Here is an 18,145-nt window from a genome sequence, read left to right as displayed (position 1 = left end):
ATTTTCACTTGTTTTTATGTAGTTTTTAGGCCTCCGCACTATAAACAGTTTTGTTCAGGGGCAAAGCATCTACCAAACGATTGTATTTTACCATACTAAACATTCAACTTGATGGGCAAAATTTTTAAAGCCTACATGATATATGGGGTGTTCAAAAAGATTAAGAACGGCTGATTTTCTCGGAACAAGGACCAGGAAAAAAAAGTGATTTGTAATAAAGTTGTTGAATTTTTCAAGGTCAACTAGAAATTTTCAGATGAAGGTCTATACTTTAGTCCGTAAATTCTTAAAGGTTCTTAAAGGGGGTGCGCATTTATGTGTATCAAATATATCGTAGGTAACCCTGATCTTTACGAGGTCAAATCACTATGCGTCATATGGTTTATTACTTTTCATATTTCGGGAAATTACACAACAACTGATCCGTGTATATATTGAACTTAGGCAGCATTTACATATTACAAGCCAATATCAAGGGGATTTATTTACACATACTTTTTCGGCACTGCTCATAGACTATCTCTAACATGTTCAATAAACACTATATTCACTAGGAATTTAATTAATAGGAATTATTTACTCAGGCGCGTCAGAGATTATGTCTTCGCCAAGGATTTAACAAAGAACGATAATACGAACTTAATACTGATCAATTTGTATTGTACATATACATATTCTATTTTTATATTTAAAAAAATCAAGTACTGTTTTTAGTATGTAACTTTCACCTCATGCGAACCATTATAATTAAATTCGTTAACATATACCCCGTTAGCCACGGTTTATTTTGAAAATTTATGACGTCGATGCAGTTAGTTTGATTAATAAAATGTTAATGTAATTATCTCATTCATTATTTTCCAAGAACAACTAAAAATTTTCATCTTTCTTTATTGTGTGTTCGTTTATGTTGTGATAAATTTTTATTTGATTTAAAAGTCTTCTCGCAAATATTGCAACTAAACGGTCTCTCGCCTGAAATGAAACATTAATATCAATTTATATTGAATCTGTAATAAACCAATAGTAAAGACAAAAAACTAAAATTACTTTGAAAAAGAAATAGGAGTTGTTTTTTGTGACAGGATATTTTCAGTTACTTATATTTTACTGGTTTGTTTGAGCTTTCAACTTTGACGGACTGCTGCTCCGCATCAAATTAAAAAAAAGAGATAGATACTTTTTTGTGATTATTTACTAGTACAATTGCGTCGCTATAAAATCTCAGTAGTCAACATGGGCTTGTCCTAACCGCTCTTTAGTTCGGTAATTTAGAAGCTTTTTGCTACAGGAAAGGCAGACCCAGACAAGAAAGAGGAACGTGGGTGAATGCCCCCTCCTAACCTTTCGTATTCCAGATCTATATACCTTCCAACACAGACAAGATTTTTATTTGAGAAACCGTTATATATCAAAAACTTAAGTTCAATAATATAACTGAAGATATCCTGCTAAAGAAACAACTTCTGTATCTTTTGTAAGAAAAACTATCTAGTTATTGACTTAATATATAAAGCTTACCAGTATGTGATCGGGTGTGTATAACAAGATAATCAGATCTTGCAAAACCCATTTTACATATTTTACATACATATGGTTTTTCACCAGTATGCGTTCTCATATGTACTTTTAAATAATCATTCGAAAGAAAACTCTTGTTACATTCAGTACAAGAATAAGGACGTTCTCCTGTATGTTTTAGTCTATGCTGTTTTAAATCTTTAAAGTGGCTAAAGCTTTCTCCACATTCTGTACATAAAAATGGTTTTTCACCAGTATGCACACGCATATGACTTCGAAGCTCCGGTGCAAACGTGAACGATTTAGAACAAAATGAGCACACGAAATTTTTTTCTCCAATATGATATTTCTTTTTATGTGTGTACAATCTACCGGAATCTGTAAATCGCTCACCACATGATGAACATACCAATGGTTTTTCGCCTAGATAAAAAAGTTTTATGTTAGTTTTTCGTTGTTTGTTAACGATTACGACATTCAGCGCGAATTGGCGGTGAAATTTTGTTAAATACGTCAAAATAAATCGAAAATGAAGAAAAATAAAGTGAATCTCATCATTTTAGTTTTTATAGAAGTAGGTATTTCTGATAGTCCTAAATGAGTAGGTCAAAAGTTATCACGGGTACATAGTTTTTTTCATGGATATAGGAATATTTTAAAAGAGATGGAGTATAACCGAGTGTTGTGAGTCTCACTCAGGGGGAAGAGGCAGGGTATCATTGTGCCTACTTTCTATTGGCTGTTAACTAGGTGCATGCCGAAAGTATGCTCAAAGCCTTCTTTAAGTGTTTTTGATTCGTTTGTAAGCATGGAAACATGTTTGACATACGGTTGACGTGTGTGGACAACATAAATAAATAATCTTATATTTAAAAGTAAAATTTGTAAAGAAAAATAAATACGTGAAGTATTTATGCTTGTTTTAAAACAATCAACGATATTAGTAACTAAACGCAACAATATTCTATTCAATTTAGTGAATATTAAATCTTCAGTCCTAGTGTTACGACTATTATAAGTTAACTAATATAATTCTTAAGAATGTCTCGAAAATATGTCGATTAATTTTCAATACTAAATTTGAACATAAAATATTAAATTAATGTCAAAATTTATTTGGGGAAATTATTACTTATTTATGTATTGAATTATGTACCCGTGAACCTAATCTTAATTTAAATAAGTGAAGTTTTCTTTTTATTATTTTACGAATTATTTACGATATATTCTTTAGGTAATAAGTCGGTTATGGTAATATTAAAGGTATATTCCTTCATCCAAGGGTAATTAGTTAAAAATATTATATTTGTAATTAATTTCTAAATTGTATTTTTTTAAAAAATTCATTTTTTTCTTTAGGGTAAAAGATTTTACTTTAAATAGAAAGATTTTTTGCTCGGACCAATCTACAACACACGCAGAACTCGCTACCCATTTAAATTTTTCCGCAATTGAGGGTGCGAACAGCCGCAGCCAATCAAAAGCAGGCATATTGCTTGAGGCAATCTAAAACAATGGATATAGAAATATTAAAATCTAAAACACACGAAATATTATCGTTCTATTTGAATTTCCCGCAAATGAGAGCCGCAGCCAATCAAAAGTAGGCACATTGCTTCCTCCCTGAGTGATACACCCCCCTCGTCTAAAGTAGGACTTTATACTACATCCCTACTATAATTACTAGATCCGTGGTTCTTTTACAAAACTCTTATTCTTTGTTATTCTTTCCAAAAATGGGTGTAGTACCCTATAACATTAAATTACCTGTATGAGCTGTTCGCATATGAATATCTCGATGATAAGCTTTTGCAAAACCTTTATTACAGATACTGCATTTGTACGGCTTGTCAGTCATGTGTGTATTCAAATGTTGTATTAAATTATTTTTGTTTTTGAAACATTTTGAGCACATAGGACAAATAAATTCGTCAAATTTTTTATGTTTTAACATATGAATTTGTAGATCTACCTCTAATTCATAACATTTTTTACATTGAGGGCATGGTAGTCCATTTTTTACTGTGGATGTTGTTTTACCATCATGAATTCGTACATGACGATTTCGATCACCAACTGCAACAAAACTTTTATCACAAACATTGCATTTATATGGCTTATTAATCATGTGTGTGTTCAGATGTCTTTTTAACTTTGTTACATTTTCGAACGACTTTGAACATTTAGGACAAATATATTCATCAAACTTTTGATGTTTTAACATATGAATTTCTAAATCTGTTTCTAATTCAAAAGATTTTTTACATTTTGGACATGATAGTCCATTTTTTGCTGTATCGTCATCTTGTTTTACTTCCAATTCTTTCTTGTCTTTCAATTTATTGGATTTTTTATTATACTTTTTTCTTCTTAAAACTACAGATTCATCACTGCTTTGCGTAGAATTATCACAATCGTTATCTATATTATCTGAATCATTATTTTCTAACTTTAATCTTTTGTCTAGAGGTTGATCATCAATATCACAAGATGAGCTGTCCTTCACAATATTAGTATTTTCACTTTCTAAGTTAACGTTTTGTTTCTTAGAAACGTCCAAAACATTTTTATTTTCACTAACATCAATAAAATTTTGTACACTACTAAATGGTTTTATTTTCACAAAATTAAAAACATCGTTAGCTTTAAATTTGTTAGTTTCATCACATGTATCAGAATTATCTTCGTTTATATTAAAAGAATCTTCTGATTTAATGTCTACTTCATTTATTTCTAAATTTTCAGCTTTATCATTTTGTAACTGAGAATTTGATGCGTTATTTTCAAGCTTAACAGGTGTTTCTCCGAACTCTCTTAGTTGTAACAAAATTTTTTGGGATACTTCACATTGTTTTCTAAATTCGAACGCAGTATTCAGTTTGTTAGTACATTCGAGGCAGATTACTTTTGGTAAATCATCTTCCATGTCAATCTAAAAATTAAATATATACAAAAATGAGATTTAATATTCAACTTGGTTTTCTTATTAGTTTTTACCGTACTTACTTGTATTGAAGTGCATTCTTTTAATAAGTCTATAATTCGAAAAATTGCTTGTAAATTATCTTTTTCTATCAAACAAGTTCTACAAATTTTTTGAAAATTTGTTTGTAAATTTGATAATCGAATATACTCCTCCATTTCGTAAAAAATTAAAATGATAAAGAATTAGGAATGATTTGACTTTTTAACATAACTCCACAATTTGTGACATTCAATTATTAGCTCTGGCATGTGACGTTAGTTGGATTGGATCATTTTAAAGATTATGGTCGATTTAAATTTATAATGAGAAATGCGCTTAGTTGTTAAGTTTTTAATATCCTATTTACCCCAAATAATCCAAAAACTCCAAAATTTTGCGATTGAAAAACCCGTTTCTGAGATATTGATTGAAGAAATGTTCCAAGATATCACTCTTCGTAAAGTATTATTTTTTTATTTTCGCGTAAAAGTACTCCTACATAATGATTTTTGTATATAGGGCAATTTTGATCCATAATTTTAAAGATCCAAAATTTAATAATTTCATTCTTTGGTGCGATTTTGGATACATCTCCAGAAATACGTACTCCTCTTATCTTCATCGAATGAGATGAATTGTTAAGCTTTAAACTCTTAATTACTCTAAAATTCTAAATAATTAAAAGATACAAAAATCTGGTTTTTATGTCGAAATCTCAAAAACTACTCATTTAACGCTTAATTAATCGCCCGATCAATAACGGGATCCAGTACGTAAGGATGTTTATCCAAATCATCATTTTCTGCTGAGAGTAAAATTTTCCAAATTAAAAAAAATATTTCTTTAGAAGACTTTTGAAAAATTGGGTGCCTACACCAATTTTTTAAAAAGATGCTCCAGAATGTTCTGGTTGTTTTTTTTAGAAACAGTACTTAAGTGTATTATTTATTATTGATATGTTGTTTGAAGCCATTGCAGTACAGTTTAATATAAACATATAATAATAAATTTATATAGTTCGTTTATTAATATAAAATAATCTACATAATACATTTTGTTTATAATGTTTTCTTATTATTTATAAATGGAATTATTTGTTTTTGTTCCTATAAACGAATAGAATATTCTAGTGATATTTATTGTACTATATAGTGCAGGCGCTGGTAGATGTGTGTGTGGGCACTGAGATAATTTATTCGAGATATAGTTTTTAGATTCGAACATTTACTAATAACTATACCATTTACGTGTAAACAATTGAAAATCAGTCATATTTTAAATAAAACGAATGATTTATTGCAAATTTTATAAAATAACACCGCTCCGTTTGATTTAATTGTTCCCTCCACCTACTATGCCCCCTGTCAAATATTGTACTACATACCATCAAAATGGGTATAAAAATATTCTAAGAAACTTTTTCTAATAATATTTTTCAATATCTACAACCATTTCTGACGATAGACAAAATATTAAGAATCGGCCCTATTTGTCAATTTGTAGTAGCTTGAGTTTTAAGTTCAAATATTGATTATGTATCTTAAATAGTTGTGACCCATCATTCTGTATGACTGTGCATAATTCCAAATCTATATTCCTTTAAATAACGAAAATGTGAGGGTGTCTTCATCTTAAATGTCCGCACCGTATGTCCGCAAACGCTTCGTATCCAAGATATAGGGAGTTAAAGTTTTAAGCAAAAACATTTTTTTAAGAATTTCTGTGACATAATTCAAAATATTTTTATGAAATTGGATAGACATATTTCACACATTTGGAGGCATATTTTGACCACAAATTTTTATAGTGGCGTTAGCCGCATAGGTACGTACATTGTCTATCTTGGAACGAATGTGATGATCTATGCGGGTGGAGTATACTTATATAAAATACGAATAACAATTTATCAAAGTAGTAAGCGTATTGTTTTTAGAAACAATTTTATTATCACTTAATAATTTTAATTCACATATTTTATAATATAAACAAAAATATGCTTCTGTTACTAAATACATGCCAGCGTATGCTGCTTATGTGCGGTATGGACTGCATATTATATAAGTTAATTCAATATAGGTAGGTAGATATTATTATTTAGTCTGAAAAACTGTTCCTTTACAGATGCTTAAGCTCGCAGAAGAAAAGAATTAGACAGGGAAATAAATAAGACGAAAGAACTAGTACTAGAGTGAAATGAGACCAATTAACTTAATTTTATTTCTTTATAATTTCTAGAAAAGTAGAAAATATTTATTTTCAGAGTGACGAATTCTTTAATATGTTTATAAAAATTTGTTAAACAATTTTTGTTCGTCGAATATTAGAACAGAATGTTAAAATCTCAAAATGTTGTCATTTTTGGATAATTTTGGTATTCTTTAGATTTTTGAGGTCGCTGATTATAACTATGATGTTAAAAATATTTATTTAAAAATGAAGCCAATTCAAAAGATTTCACTCAAGTTCATTCGATTAGATAAATTGAAAAACTGATGACTTTTTTGGACTAATGACTTATTGAAATCAATATTGAAAAATATTGAGGTATATAATCGTTGCACCAATGCTTGGTGCTTGAAGTGTAGGTACATAGTAAAGAATCTGTCCCAAAATACCTTCGTCACTCTTTAATATGATCTATCTTCTAAAGTAACTAGCTATAAAGAAAAATTTTTTCAAGATCAGGTAAAGTCCAACACGCTTTTATTACATGATAGTGATAGTAGACCATTTTTAGTTAGAAAGTTGTTCCTTATAACAGTAATATTTTTGGTTTGTAACGTTTTTTTTTGAAATGTGGATAGGTTTGACAGAAGTTAAATGTAAAAATCTACTAAAACTATTAAATCCAGTGCTCCAAATTTTAAATTTTGATTTCAATTTCGCTGTTTGGGACAGTTTTAGAAAAGATACGCTCTCAAAAGGCCGTAGTTCAAAAACTCTATCTCATGACCAGAGATTCAAAACTTTAAGAAAATTGTTTGTATATGGAATTTTACATTTAATTTTTGTCAAATTGACTCATATTTAAAAAAATAATTGCTAATAAAATATTTTTTCTTTGTTTCTTTGTTGGGAAAAACTTTCTAATGTATAATAGACCTCTATATTTTATCATAAATGTTTTTGTATATCATAAGCTTTATTTATTTATATTAATAAAAATGTTTGTTACATATTAATATTTATATTATTAGACACAATGCGGGCAATTTAATATAATTAAAGAAATAAGTATATAAATATGAACATCATTTTAATTCGTTTAGTACGGGTCCGTGGGGATACTCTTAAAATATAAATTACCACGCACAAACCTTATGATAATTGGCTCCCAATAAAAATGAATTTTTGATCGGTTGTAGTTCTAAGCATTCTAAATCAATAGGCACAACCAAAAATTATGAACAGTTTTTGAGTTACTTAGCATTTTCTCCACTGATAAAGTTTTTTGAGTCTTTTTTCGATGCATGTATTTGATATTATAAATTACTAAAATTATGGAAGTAGTATTTTATCGAATTTTTAGCTTCCTTTTGGCGAGTCTATCACACTACTCACGACTTTTTCCAAAGGTACTGCGTTTTCAAATGAGCATGATAACGGCATATTTAAGCAATCAACGCGGTATGAAAAAACGCGGCATGGAGTTTGTCGGACACTACGACCACTTCATAACATTAATAAATATTAAACAATTCAGCAAAAGTGAATCATGTGTGTATTCAAAAACAAAAATATTTAAGTACAGCATGTTCGAGGTGGTAGACAAGCTCATTGGTGCAGTATTTTTCTTGGACAAAACTACTATTTCTATGATTGCAACAAAATATTATTATGCTTTATCAATGGGTAATAAGTTAATAACTCCAAAACTGCTTATAACTTTTCTTTGTGCCCATTGAAATATTTATTCAGAAAGCAGAGAACAATAACATATAGAAAATTCAGACAATTTAGCAGGAGGCCATTTCTTATAATGGTTGTGCGGCTTCCTTTACTTAAAGGAATAGCCATGCTGCGCAGTGCCATGGATCATGGATCATGAATAATTAATTAGAGCTTTTAAAAAATATTTTATAGACTATCCAGGCAAACTATTATATTACGCAATACCACCATTACCAGTCTAGGTACCTCATATCCCCTTTAATTTGGTGTAAAAGAAACCAGCTCTGAACCGAAATTGGACGAGGAGAAGTTATGAGAATCTAAAAAACTGGAACAAACCTGGCTACTTCCCGAGAGTATGGAAGATTGAGAAATCTTCATTGAAAACGGCTATATCCCAATTAAGGGTAACATGTCTACAAAGCGATTTCTGATTAAAGTTTATTTCATGTAATTTTTATTTGATTTGTCCTTGTGTCATGGACCAGATTTCACAATTTGAATATTAAACTCAAATAATCTCCAGGTGAAGTTGAAAATAAGCCAACGAAACGTTGAGAATAATTTTGAAAATTTAATATTTTACTTTTTGTCCAAGTTTCCGAAATTTAATTTTGCATTTTATTAATGTATGTTGTAAAAGTTTTTGGTTATTGATTAAGAGCAACTTGCTAGCCTAAAATATGCCTCTATCGCTTACCAGTTACGAGTTTGAAAAATCTACTTTTGTTCAGATCTGAAAATTTGTTTAATCGATCCTCTATGGCGACTTTTTTTATTTCAAGTTTCACATTCCACGACATTCTTTGGATTTTGGAGGTAGTGAACGCCGTATGGGTGGTATAATAAGACACGCGTTATACTATGTATGCATGAAAGACGCATGGAAATCGCGTCTATTATATTTTAATTAATTTTAATTAAAACATAATAATTTATTAGCCTTGATATTGTTTTAATTTCTATAAAATCTGAGATCTCTTCTTTATATATATATTTTTAATTATTTTATTTATGAATGTAATTATTCTTATTTTTTAAAATTAATCAGTCGTAATCATTTCATTTACAAGTGTTTTTGTCTAATGTACAAGGTAAAAATCAATTTGAATTTTTTATTTATCAGTAATTTTCAATGATTTCAAATACTGTGAGATAAGAAACAAGAACACATTTTGTCAGTGCTTGGATCAAAGGCATATGCTAGAAAATGATGTTTCCATAAGACTTTTATTCTTTTTGGGTTTGAAAAAAATCTTACAGCTAAACTAATTAGAAGTATCGAATTTTTGGTTTCCGGTATTCCGGTTATCCGGATCTCGGTTATCGGTTTCGTTTTCCCATCTCAAGTTTAGAGATGTCAAACATACCATGTATGTCATTCTCCAATTATTTAAAACCAATAGCGCCCCGCGGTGTACCCGTGATTAAAAGATAGTGGCGTTCCCTACGATTTATAGAGATTTTGAGAGTTTTTATTGTTATTGTGTAAATTAATCAAGCCTTCTTGAGAAAAATGCGCTAAAAATTTATTTCACGAACTTTTACAAAGCTCTTTAAAAAATAGGGTTCATGTAGATATGCTATCCCATTGGAACCGTGCATTTTTCCGGGATAAAAATTAGCCTATGTCATTTTCTGACCCCTCATGAAAGAATCATGTCGATCCTTTGTTCTATGAAAAATTAAAACTTTATCCCACGGGAACTATACATTTTACTGGGATCAAATAGCTTCTGTGCTATCCCAGACTATAATCTATCTCTGTGTCAAATTTCATCCAAATCCGCTTAGCGATAATGACATGATTGAGTATCAAACATCCATCCCTTCATCCATTCATCTAAACTTTCACGATTATAATATATAGGTATCAGATTAAATCAATAGCACCCAATTACTTGCGTTTTTATAACTTTGATAAATTATATTAAAACTGTATATTTTTTCAACAATTTAGATTTTTCTAGAGTGAACACAGCCCATCATGTCAATCAAGTCAATTATCATAATCATGTCGTTCATGTCATATTAAAAATCCTTCGTATATAATAAACTAAGAGTAAAAACTAATATTTTGTGTACTGATTACTTTACTTTTACGAAATAAACATCGTCGATTTTCTGATAAACTATTCAGGAAATTTAGTTTTTGATGACATATATTTGGAGATCATGCGGCGCTCAAATTTTCACTGGAAATTAAATTTTCATTTAATAAATCCACATAGGAACATTGATTTATTTACTTAGTTGTATTTTTTTCAATGTATTAAAGCATGATAAAAGAGTAATGATGTAATAACATAATTAAAACTTTAAAAATTAATCTTAACTTAAGATTAATCAGTAATATTTACGATTTTTTAATTAATTAACAATTAAATTTTATCGTTCTCTGCTTATCTTAAATTTAGATAGGTATGTTAGTACTAGGCACTTTCAAATAAAAAAATTAGAATTTATATGATTTAGTCTATCTACCGGTTGGTAAATTTCAGGACTTTTAAAAAAAGGAAGTTTAAACGAGAAGGGAATTTGATCCAGATGTCACACACATTAACTTTTACAAACACGCCATTTATGACCTAGATCGGTAATTCTCAATCACATTTACTTCGAAAATTAACGATTTAACGTTAGTTTGTTTTTTTTTACGCTTATTGGATCTTAGTTTATAAATATTGAGTCTTTTATACTATCCATAAACGATGCAAAACTGAAAAGAAACTGATTGAAGGCGTAAGGATTAAAAATTTTTAGGATGGGACAAGCTATTGAGTAAAAGTCTATGTACAATACAATAGGACTAGTCCGGCACATCAATAGACCGATATGTTCAATAATGTGGCACCTTCCGGAAATCGAATTTTATAAAAAAAATTACAAAAAAAGAAAGATTTTCTTCCAGTGATGATATTTATAATTAATTTTTCTATATAATTCAGTAATCTGACACTCTCTGACTTTTAATACTGACGCATTAGTGAGATGTTACTGTGTATTAAATTCTCTGCCATTTTTCGAATCAGATTTTAATTTCAGTAAAATAATTAACTTATATACGTTTTATTAAGCACTTTCAGATTTATACTGAAATCATTGGCGCTCAGTTTTAAGAATAATAAGTAATAATGAAGAAGTAAACTAGAATGAAAATTGATATGCATGCGGTGCCCAAATGCGCATCACGATTCATTTTTCGGGCTAGATTTGTGAATATTACTAAAGTCTAAAATTAAATATTTTTAAGAGCACAGATACTTCCAAGTTAAAATTCAAGAAGAAGTTCCTATTTTATTTATGTTAAATCCGGTATGTCGGGTTAGCATTCTTGATACAACTTTGTACCTACCGCAGAATTACCGGTTCTATCGGTTCATTTATATTGCAGGTCTCCCAGTTCATGAGACAAGCATTATAGTTACATTCGCAGATGATAGGAAGTATTATTCTAGTCTACATAGATGAAAATCCAAAAGTAGCCTTCATACCTACACAAACTTTTGTTGGTTCGCCTCGAATTCCCCCATTTCGATTGAGTTGAAGAATAATATCTCATTCTTGCTTTGCGATAAATTTTGACATATATCGAATTAAAAACAACCATATGAACTGAATTTTTAAATATTATACTCTGCTTATACAGTGAATTAATTACAAATTCCATTTCAAACTTTTTTCCTTGAAAGTAATGATTGTTTACGTATAGTATTTTGATAAATATTCCCATAAATTAAAATTTATCTTAAAAGGCTGATAAATCATATTTATGCAATAAAATCCATTTATCAGGCAAAAGCCTAGCACAACGTGAATTTTATAAACGTGTCAAAAATATTAACATTTCTCCAGATTCAGCGATCTTCTTAAATTACTCAGTACCTGTTTCAAGCCTAAAAAATCATACCTATACAGAAATCTGATACCTAACTGGATTTAAACCAGAGTAACAGGTGGTTAAAATTATTTAACTAATACATATATAGGTACGTAGGGGAGAGCGGTTGGAAATTATTCTTCGTTTTAAAATAATCCCTCGTTGTGTTCAGGTATTTTAAAGTCAACTTTAATAAATAATCGATAGTTATACTCCTCGTGATCTATCCAATCGTTAACGAACCCAATTATGGCGATGTAAGAACTATGAGGTGTTCTGTGACACCTGGTTGTTTCGTACATATCATTGTTTTTTCGCGAGAGCGAAAATTAGAAAATAATTTCGATAATTTTCGAAATTTTCGAAAACCGCACCCGAATTGGCACCCGAAAGGACGTCATTACTGCATTGGTTTTTTAAACTTTTCTAACTTGTAAAGAAAATAATGCAACAATGGCATCAACACTTTCTTCAGTCTCCTTCTAACCGTCCCCCTACACATAAGCGCATGTATAGATTTTTAAACTCCCCCCCCCCCCCCCCCAAATGCTCACGCAATTAATGAATGGCCGCTTATAGGAGTTAAAAGATTCCTTTATTATGTGTAAAATTATCCGCTATTTAAGTCATCATCACGCGGGTATTAAAGCTATAAAAGTAATGATTCAGATGATTTCACCCGTGATTTTTTTTCGTATATACTGCATTATGTCAACAATATCAACAATATGCTGAAAACAATTAACATATTGTAACATATAAAAAGTTTTTTGACCTTATTTCATAGAGTAGAGTGTAAATAAATAATATAAATTCATGTTTTCTGATAATTTTTTTTACAATGATTCCTCCCTTTACTCCTTAATGATTCAACAGTATATACAATACACACGTGCCTGATGATTCATTGTACAATAAGTACAATGCATAATATTAAAAATAATTAAAACAAAACATTGATAAATCAATTACTGTGACAAATAAATAAATTAGAATATGGTACTAACTGAAAGTACAGTATGTTGATTAATGTAACTACGTAAAAAAGTTTGTTTCGAATGTGTCGTATATAAACTAGCCCTTAGACCGAAAATAGGCCGAGACTCTGATGCTGAGAATCATAGCGAGAATACATCTCGATACATAGAGAATCAAGGGCACGGCAGTGCCCTCGCCAAATCGAGCGCCAAGCAAACACTGCCGTACCATCCTTTACTGGAACCATTCCGGCGCATTTTGAGAATCTCTGGATAAGACCAGAACGCAGAAATTTTCGTCATCCAGTAAGCAACAATCACAAATTTAAAATCCAAAATTTCCAGTCTGTAGGTCATATAGTTCCGAAGTTAAGCGAAAACAAAGTTTCGCATTTATGACACTCACTCACTCACTCACTTATGATCGTCAGAATAGAACTAGTACTTCCCATAAACTCAGAGAGTTGAAATTTGGTACAGAGTTAGGGTTTAATGGCCACATAAAGGGAAACCTATAAAAACTAGGATAATCGAAGATCTGGAGTATCTGGTGACCCGGAAAGGTTCCTTACTGCGATTTATTTATTATTACAGTTAATGTTGTGTGACTTGGTCGTGGAGGTTGACGTGGTTTTATTATTATCATTAGAATGGACAGAACAGATTTTGAATATTCATAAACTGTACTATTCAATACGCTTTTGGAAAGAAATTCTAAAGATTATTCTGTGTATAACACAATTAAATCATAAATGTAGTTAAATAATAATAAAAAAATTGTCCGTGGGCGCGGAATTTACTTATCACCTTATTAGTTTATTTATAGCTTCCATAATTAAAAATCACCTGTTACCTGTTACTGTATATATACAAATTTTTTATAATTATTTCAATTAAAATTACAATAATATTACAATTGAAATGTTTATGAACTAGATGTTAGAAATAAAGAAAAAAGTGAGTGACAGAATAAGCAAGACCCATCATCAAATCATCATATCGATTTGAATTCACTTTATCATTTTGTTGCCAAGGCCGTACTCGCAAGAGTAGGTACTTACAGATGTTCTGTTTACGGAAAAACTTTGTACCGGGAATGAATACGAAATAACTATATTATTTCTCTGAGAATTTTTTCTCTTTCCCCAGGTGGTCTACTTGGGGGTACTGGAGGCGAAGTAAAAGTTGGTAAACACAGTAAAGGGAGCGTGGTGAGACTAGTCAATTGTAAGTTGAATAGAATCATCGTATCATAATTCTTAATTCCAAGCTAATAATATATCCAGTTTAGAGCTTGGATAAAATATGATGTGGACATCACATGCATTCGTTGCGTGCAAAACCGTTTTTAGCGTCCCTCGCAGAAATAAAGACAATATTATTATATCAATAATTCTATAATGAAACATTATAGAAGTTCTAAATACTCCTAGCGACACTGAATTTGGTTGTGCGCGCAACGGATAGACTAGTCAAGATAGAATGATATCAAAATTCAATATTCTACGTCTAATGATTTATGAATTGGTATACTTCCTTAAATCCAAAATTTGTACAAAAAAAGGTAAGAAGAACGTATTCATTGTGGTAAAAACTTACTTTATAATAATAATAATAACAATAATGGGGTTTAACCTCGGTTCCTCAGACATATACGTCTTTAACTCTCTAACAGAGGCCACTCACATCATTATTTTTATCTTTATTTTTTTAATCTACATTCGGATATATAAATATATACAATTAACGACGTGTGATCAATTTTCCACCCCAATGATTTTAATTGATCAGACTGCCGCTGCCAGGATTCGAACCTGCTACCTACTTCTAAGTAGTTGAACAGGTAAATGTGATGGTGCCTTTAGTAGCTCGGGCACTTAGTCGGTTAAAAATAACTTTGGTCAATGCTAAACTGGGATTGTCAAAAACTAGTGCAAGTATAGTATAAATTTCTAAGCCAGCCAGCAGTTTTTTTAATTTTTGTTTCCTCCCCTCCTAGAGAAATTCCTTGCTACACCCTTGCTTCTATCCGCTATGAGTATTATACTAAACTGAACTTGATTCTAAAATGATTATCGAACAAACTTTATATTATTTTATACTGAAACAATTACAATTACAGCATGCATGCAGTATCAATAAGCATGTTGTAAAGTTATTTCTTCAGACATTGGTTTGTAGTTGTCAGTTGGTGGCAACGTATCGAGTAAGACATTTGTTTCCTCTACGCTTGGAAAAGCCATTTAAAAGATATATTTAATTTTAAAAAAGACGGTAAATAGAATTTCTAACCACTTAAACTTAACGTTAGTTTTGATAAGTCGTGGTATTTATCCCACATTTATTAACTACACCAAAAGAAAATTTCTCTTAGAAGTTCAACAGCCAGCGTGGATTTATAAAACAAGCTGAGACAGGAATCTTCTAGCCACACCAAGCTGGTGTAGCAGAAAAAAGTTAAAATGAAAATTTACCTCTGGTCTGGTTAAAAATTCATTGAGTAATGAATGGCATGCCTCAGTGATTCCAGCAGAAAAAATTTCTATTTCCACCCCTTCTGGCAATCCATAAATATGCCTTAAAAAAGGAAAATTCTTAAAAGGTGTTCACGAGAAACCTTCAAGGATGTTAATGAGGAATTTATAAAAAAATTGGCCGCAGGCTTTATAATATTTCTTTCCAGGTCGAATCCTATGAATGAACTAATTCAATAGCACTTAACAGTATTCTATATCTTTTTGCAACATTATTTTTTCAAAATTACGTCTCTTAAAATCTGCCACCTTATTCCTTAGCCTATTTATGACTTTATCATTCTTTCGAGAGAAATGAATTTTGTATACTGAACTTAGAAGTAATCTCGTAAATTATCCTTTCATATTATAAAATACAGCATTTTTCTCCATGCTTGCCTATTAGCGGGCTTATAGCTCGTGTAAAACTTTGCTAACTTACATGATTCTATTTTGATATGATTCTTACGTTATGTGGTAAAGTTTCAGTTTGCACATATTTACGATAGCTAATTTATGCCACGATGGTAGCGTAAGACAATCTGTGAATATCAGTGTCGCATATGCTGTTTTTCATTTGCAGCGGACACTCAGACCATAGAGATTGTTTTTGCCCTAATCTGTTATTGCGATGTCATAAAATTTTTGATGTATCTTATTGTATGCTCGCCTGCTTGTACGCTTATAATGTGGTACGAGTTTACAACAGTACAACGGGACAGTTGGGGGTAGATTAGGCTCTCCAAAGGCTAATCAGGCTGCCGCTCAGGGACATCAAGTGGGAAAAAGTGTACAACGGCGGAAGTTTAAGAGAAAATTTAGTGAGGTCAAGTTATAGGATCTATAGACATCGTGATGGCTTTGGCTAATGAAGTGCTTTTACGTCAATATGCTCTGTTTATGTAACGTTTGACCAGATTGGGGCACCGTACGTAAGTACGGGCCGGATATATGACTTGTAAAATCGTTGTTTTAAACATTCGTCTAAACTTACTACTCATGTTGAGTTGCGGATAATCCTGAAAAGGATGAGTTTCCGAGGGCAAGGAGCTTTTTGGTGTTCTGTATATCTAATTGAACTGTTTTTGAAGAGTTACTTCCGGGTGTTCAACTTTCTGCTTGATTTTAATGTTAAACATTTCCAATTCAAATACGTAAGAAGAAAATTTAGTCTCCTTTGAGAACAAGACCGACTTCCGAGTCTTCGCTGTATTTTGAATTTTGATTTCCCACTTCTTGAAAGAATTTCGGGTGCTTAGAAACATGTTCTGTAAAATACGTGGTAAATTTCATAGATTCAAGATAATATTGAACAAATTCTTAAAACTTGGTAGGTAGTTCAATTTTATTCAGTGCTATAGCACAACAAAATAAACAAACACATACACTGTGTCGTATATTGTGACGTCATACGTAAACTTAAAACCGTAGTAATAACACACATGTATAATCATTTTGTATCATTATTCGTTATTTGTTAGCCATGAACACATAACAATCGTATTTATTATTCAATAATTAAATACTTTAAAACAAATAAATAAGTAACAATAGACACTCTCATTTATTGTTATTCGGAATGTGTTATTTGTATAAATCATATAAATTAATTTGCTTTTTTAAAAGTACTTATTAATTAATTAATTTATTTATTAAAGACATTTTTAATTATTTTTGAGACACAATGGATGGAACCAAAGAAGAATTAGTTAGTTTAAAACCCTTAACACATAAAATTGATATACAACAATTAAAAAACAGCGATGTGATATTAAATCATAGCAAAAGTGGTAGTGTTAAATTCTTATGTAGTGGAAAATTATTACAAATTTTAGCAACAATATTTGGTGAGTTTTTTTTTATATGTGTGAGAGAAAAAAAGTTTTATCTCTAATTATTAATTTTATGTGTATTTGATTTATTTTTATATATTTGCAAAAATAGTGTTGTTATTATAAATCAGCTGTTTGCCTACATTGGCATTCACAAAGAAACGCTTCTAGATTTTTCTGTATAATAACTATTATATCGTTATGTTCTTATTGTTTCGATTGCGTTAAACATATATTCTTTTCTTTTGTTAGTTTAGTTTAAGTATTCCTTTTTTTTTTTAGTCAAGTCAATGACTCCAACATTTATTTTGTATTTTAAGAAGTTAATAAAATTTTTATAAGGAATACATTTTTATTAAATTTTTTTTTTGCCAAAATAAAAAAGAATAAATAAACTGTTATCCGCCCATAATTTTTTTTTGAATTATGTATTTTAAATGGCTTTTTTATAAACGTCATATTTAAGGGACTGAATAATCTATTGTGGTAGTCCATAATGACCGTACTCTCGGACAATACAATGTTGTAGATTGTAGACAATAAAATTCATAGAACCTAGAAAAAAA

The 18,145-nt window shown here is 30.3% G+C and overlaps 2 protein-coding genes across 2 annotated transcripts in view; one reads left to right on the top strand and one right to left on the bottom strand.

Moving 5' to 3' along the window:
* Window positions 1-639: 639 nt before the first annotated feature.
* Window positions 640-4,662, bottom strand: LOC123296076 (zinc finger protein 664-like). The gene is made up of 6 exons (XM_044877537.1): window positions 4,528-4,662; window positions 4,244-4,453; window positions 3,787-4,066; window positions 3,289-3,597; window positions 1,522-1,944; window positions 640-975 (listed from the first exon to the last, which is right to left on the bottom strand). The coding sequence occupies exons 1-6, from the start codon at window positions 4,660-4,662 to the stop codon at window positions 881-883; spliced, it is 1,452 nt and encodes a 483-aa protein (XP_044733472.1). The 3' UTR covers window positions 640-880.
* Window positions 4,663-17,378: 12,716 nt separating this feature from the next.
* The window catches only part of LOC123296669 (facilitated trehalose transporter Tret1-2 homolog), a 30,625-nt gene continuing 29,858 nt past the window's right edge, over window positions 17,379-18,145 (top strand). Inside the window, exon 1 of the mRNA XM_044878246.1 lies at window positions 17,379-17,594. Within this exon, the coding sequence (XP_044734181.1) occupies window positions 17,432-17,594 (163 nt within the window). The 5' untranslated portion in view covers window positions 17,379-17,431. The remainder of the gene's footprint in view (window positions 17,595-18,145) is intronic.

Source organism: Chrysoperla carnea, chromosome 3 (genome assembly GCF_905475395.1).
Source record: "Chrysoperla carnea chromosome 3, inChrCarn1.1, whole genome shotgun sequence".
NCBI lineage: Eukaryota > Metazoa > Arthropoda > Insecta > Neuroptera > Chrysopidae > Chrysoperla > Chrysoperla carnea.
The sequence above is the reverse complement of the archived record's forward strand: the minus strand, read 5'-3'. Positions and strand labels throughout refer to the sequence as shown.

What these genes read in the sequence shown, in the direction of transcription:
- LOC123296076 (XM_044877537.1), bottom strand. Translation starts at nt 4,662, where the DNA reads ATGGAGGAGTATATTCGATTATCAAATTTACAAACAAATTTTCAAAAA. An exon ending in AAGAATGCACTTCAATACAA is followed by an intron (nt 4,454 to 4,527) that starts GTAAGTACGGTA and finishes TTTAATTTTTAG; the next exon opens with ATTGACATGGAAGATGATTT. An exon ending in TGGACTATCATGTCCAAAAT is followed by an intron (nt 3,598 to 3,786) that starts GTAAAAAATCTT and finishes GTTTTGTTGCAG; the next exon opens with TTGGTGATCGAAATCGTCAT.